Source organism: Physeter macrocephalus, chromosome 5 (assembly GCF_002837175.3).
Source record: "Physeter macrocephalus isolate SW-GA chromosome 5, ASM283717v5, whole genome shotgun sequence".
NCBI classification, from domain to species: Eukaryota; Metazoa; Chordata; class Mammalia; order Artiodactyla; family Physeteridae; genus Physeter; species Physeter macrocephalus.
Window position 1 is genome coordinate 99,979,164 of NC_041218.1, and position 4,948 is coordinate 99,984,111.

General features: G+C 52.0%; 1 protein-coding gene across 1 annotated transcript in view; it reads right to left on the minus strand.

The window, feature by feature from the left end:
- LOC102979662 (2-oxoglutarate dehydrogenase complex component E1) overlaps positions 1 to 4,948 on the minus strand; it is a 16,432-nt gene that overhangs the window by 8,347 nt on the left and 3,137 nt on the right. The window contains exons 7-10 of the mRNA XM_028490229.2: positions 4,578 to 4,756; positions 4,033 to 4,104; positions 3,318 to 3,446; positions 2,639 to 2,711 (exon numbers count right to left, since the gene is read on the minus strand). Coding sequence (XP_028346030.1) covers positions 2,639 to 2,711; positions 3,318 to 3,446; positions 4,033 to 4,104; positions 4,578 to 4,756 — 453 coding nt within the window. The remainder of the gene's footprint in view (positions 1 to 2,638; positions 2,712 to 3,317; positions 3,447 to 4,032; positions 4,105 to 4,577; positions 4,757 to 4,948) is intronic.

Here is a 4,948-nt window from a genome sequence, read left to right on the forward strand (position 1 = left end):
GAGAAATAAAAGGAATACAAATTGGAAAGGAAGAAGTAAAGCTGTCACTTTTTGCAGATGACATGATACTATACATAGAGAATCCTAAAGATGCTACCAGAAAACTACTAGAGCTAATCAATGAATTTGGTAAAGTAGCACGATACAAAATTAATGCACAGAAATCTCTGGCATTCTTAGACACTAATGATGAAAAATCTGAGAGTGAAATTAAGAAAACACTCCCATTTAAAAAGAATAAAATACCTAGGAATAAACCTACCTAAGGAGGTAAAAGACCTGTACTCAGAAACCTATAAGACACTGATGAAAGAAATAAAAGATGACACAAAAAGATGGAGAGATATACCATGTTTTTGGATTGGAAGAATCAATATTGTGAAAATGTCTCTCCTACCCAAAGCAATCTACAGATTCAATGCAATCCCTATCAAATTACCAACGGCATGTTTTACAGAACTAGAAAACATGTGGCAAAAGCTTCATGACATTGGGACTTCCCTGGTGGCACAGTGGTTAAGAATCCGCCTGCCAATGCAAGGGACAGGGGTTCGGTCCCTGGTCCGGGAAGATCCCACATGCTGCGGACCAACTAAGCCCATGCACCACAACTACTGAGCCTGCGCTCTAGAGCCCGTGCACCACAACTATTAAGCCCACGTGCCACAACTATTGAAGCCCGTGTGCCTAGAGCCTGTGCTCCACAACAAGAGAAGCCACCACAATGAGAAGCCCGTGCACCACAATGAAGAGGTGCCCCCACTGGCTGCAACTAGAGAAAGCCTGCGTGCAGCAACGAAGACCCAATGCAGCCAAAAATAAATAAATAAATGAATTTATTTAAAAAAGAAAAAAAGCTTCATGACATTGAATTTGGCAGTGATTTCTTAGATGTGACTCCAAAGGCACAGACAACAACAACAAAAAGAGAAAAAGTGGACTTCATGAAAATTTAAAAATTTTGTGCATCCAAAGACAACACACAGGGACTTCCCCGGTGGTCCAGTGGTTAAGACTCCACACTCCCAATGCATGGGGCATGGGTTCGATCCCTGGTTGGGGAACCAGGATTCCACATGCCGTGCAGTGCAGCAAATAAATAAACAAACTAACAGGCCTGGAAAAAAAAAGACTACACACAGATGGAAGAAAATAGTTGCAGGTCACATATCTGATAAGGCATCGATATCCAGTAAATAGAGAGAAATCTTACAACCCAACAACAAAAGAAACAAGCCAATTAAAAAATGGGCAAGGACTTAAACATTTCTCCAAAGACGACATACAGATGGCCAAGAGGCAAATGAAAAGCTGCTCAACATCACTAATCATTAGGTTAACAAAAATCAAAACTGCGATGAGATACTACGGCATGGTCACTAGGATGGCTATTACGAAACAAAAACAAAAACCAAGAAAACAAAAACAGAAAACAGTAGTGCTGGCAAGAATGTAGAGAAACTGGAACCCTTGTGTTTTGCTGTGAACCACTATGGAAAACGGTACGGTATGCCTGAAGAATGACCATATGACCCAGCAATCTGCTTCTTGGTATATACCCAAAGGCATTGAAAGCAGGGTCTTGAAGAGAGATCTGTACACCCATGTTCATAGCAGCATTATTCCCAATGGCTAAAATGTGGAGGTAACCCAAGTGTCCACTGACAGATGAACAGATAAACAAAAAGTGGTATATAAATACAACAGAACATTATTCAGCCTTAGAAAAGAAGGAAATTCTGACACCTGCTACAACATGGATGAACCTTGAGGATACTGTGCTGAGTGAAATAAGCCTGTCACATAAAGACACATGCTGTATGATCCCACTCACATGCAGTTCCTAGAGGAGCCAAACCCACAGAGACAGAAAGCAGAACGGTGGGTGCCAGGGGCTGGGGGAGGGGTGGTGATGGGGGAGTTCTTCAATGGGTGCAGAGTTTCAGTCTGGGAACATGAAAAAATTCTGGAGATGGACGGGGTTGATGGCTGCACAATGACATGAATGTGTTTATTAATGCCACTGAACTGTACGCTTAAAAACAGCTAAGATGGTAAATTTCATATTATGTATATTTCACCATAATAAAAAAAAAAAATGGGAAAAAAAAACAAAGAAGGGGTTTACCTTGACCAAAGATTAAAGGGGGTTCCATGGCTGGAAGCAAGTGGGCTCCCCTGGCCCTGTAAGCCCGGGGATGTGCGGGGCCACTGTGTCCTGTGTCAGCCACCTGATGTCTGCTGTCCGGGGGGAAATCTCAGTGCTGCGGGCCTCACCGCACACCACTGAGCTGCCATGCTACGTGGCAGGCCCTACCCACTGGTACTTCTCCTGTGTCCCTGGCGGTGAGCTGCCATCAGCCCCCCGGGAGCAGCGTGAACTCTAAGCTCAGACTCACTTCACTGCCTCTGAAAGAGTCCTCGGGGGGGTGCACCCAGGCAGAGGCCACAGACCCCAGTGGGACGCGAGACATGCTGCTTGACCAATTTGCACATGAGCTCTGACATCCAGGCTGTCGTGTTCAGTGGTCTTTACCCAACAACCAAAAAATGTGGCAAGGACCAGAGTGAGACTGACAAGCCCCCCACAGAGTAGCAGTGAAGACCCCCTCCAAATGCCCACCCCCCTCAAGCCTACCTGGAAGCATCTCATCAAAGCTGGATCTGGCCTCAGGGTGCCGCAGCAGGGACTTGGGGGTGAAGATGATTAACTGAAACACAGAAGCACAGGCTCAGGTTCTAAGGATTCCAGAAGGAGGGCCGACAGCAAGGGGCTGCCCAGGCCTCGTCTTCAGAACAGGCGTCTAGTGCTGCCCTCCCAGCTCTACGGTCAGGGGGATCCGCAGGTTAGAGGTGAAAAGAGAAGGAAAACAGGATGATGCGGTTTCCCCTTGTCCCCTCTCCTCTGCCCTGAGACACTGGGCACCCACTCCTCCAGGGTCTGTCCCAGCCTGCTCGGAGCCCTGGGTGCCCCGTACCCTATACCTGGGGAAGACCCCTGAGCCTTTCCTGGACGTCCTTGCCTGTGGCCAGGGCTGTCCTGTCCCATGGGCCTGCCTGGCCCTGCCCTGTGACCGGCAGCAGCAGGGGGCTTTCTCCCCTTGGACCTTCACTCACACTGCTACTCACCCTTCAACACCTCACCAAGGAGACTGCTTCCTGGGGACTCTGCTCCCTTGGCCCCTGCAGGGGCTCAGCTCTCCCCCAAGCTCAACGCACCATCTACGACCACCCGCCCACAAGTCCATCCTCCCATTGGGCTGGGGCCCTGGAGTTCTCAGGCCAGGCCTCTCTGAGCTGGGACACCCCCAACTGACCGGCTTCCGGAAGGGCAGGAGAATCTGGCGACGCAACACATGGAAGAAGTTGCCAGGGGTGGAGCAGTTGACGACAACCCAGTTGCAATCATACAGCTGATTTATGTCAAAGTTGGCTTCCTTAAGGTCCTGGAGCAAGGAGGGAAAGGGCCAGAGGCCAGGCGGCACTGAGCACCCCGTCGCAGGGGGCATCAAGGCAGAGGGCCTCACGGCCTGAGCCTTAGGGTGCCACAGCTCCTCCAGAGATGCACACACAGGGGACACTGACGAGAGCTCAGCCAGCCAGCCCCACGCTCTGAGTGGGATTCTCAGTCCCATGTAATCCCTATTTCTCTGAAAACTGCTGCCTGGCCTGGGACAGACACAGGTTCTACCTAAAACCAATTCTGATGTTCCTTAGAAACAGAACCCCCCAAATTTCCTTTTCGCTCTTAAAGTTTCACTAGAATCACCCCAGAGTTCTTTCCTCTAAACTGTTTGCCTGAATCAAGATACAGGCAGTATCGCTCCTAGAAGCTTCTGCTGTAGCTTTCAGCGCCTCTGCTTTCTACAGCAGCAGGGACGACAGGAGGCAGCCCGGCACTGTCTTCTGTGCTCTAAGAAGGCCCCTCACTTTGTGGAGACCAGCAGGCTCGGGGCCCACCTGCGACTCCTGAGAGGCACAGAGCAGTCGTGCCTTCAGAGTTGCCCACAGACTCCCAGGTGCGCCACTCACCGGCAGGACGTCTGGGTCGTCATTGCACATCTGCAGGAACCGCTCCGGCCTGGCGGAGGAATGTTCCGGACCCTGGAACCAGACACACAAGTTACAGATCGGGAGCCTCCCCCATGCTGACCGTTGCATTCAGTACACCTCTTCCTTAACCAACTTGCTCATTTTGGTCTGAAAAACACCAAACTGTCTCTTTACTGCTGGCAGTTTAATTCCTTCTCCTCCTGCACATGGAGCGTGGAGGGGGCGTTTCCACATCAGGACAGGGCCCAGCACTCCTGGTTCCTCCTGGTTTCCAAACCCGATTCTTAAGCAAGCCCCCCACAGGGCCTGGCGGAGGAGGAGGGAAGAGAACAGGGAACGCCGGAGCCTGGGAGGTCCCCGTCCGCACCGCCACTTCTCATCAGCAACGGAGCAGGACCTGCCTCTTGCCTTCCAAGGGAGGTGAGGGACACCAGCAGAGCCCGTACGGTGCCAATTTCGGGGCCAGGGCCCTAGGCAGGCCCTTTGCACGTTCTAGGTCTGCCGGGAAGGGGCGGGGGCCTCACCATGCCCTCCATGCCGTGGGGCAGCAGCAGCACGATGCCGTTCTGCCGCACCCACTTGGCTTGTCCTGGGCAGATGAACTGGTCGATGATGCACTGGGCCGTGTTGTGGAAGTCACCAAACTGGGCCTCCCAGAGGACCAGGGCGTTAGGACTGGCCATGGCAAAACCCAGCTCAAAGCCTGCAGGGCAGGAGGGAGGGAGAAGACCGGACAGGAGTCAGCTGGTGGGCGGGAAGGGGGCTGCGGGGGTGGGGGGAGAGTGGGGCGGAGGGGAGGAGGGGAAGGGGTGGCAGGGGAAGCGGGGGGGAGGTGGCAGGGAGGAGGGCCTCGCAGGCTGGGGTGCTCACCCAGGACCCCCTACTCGGACAGCGA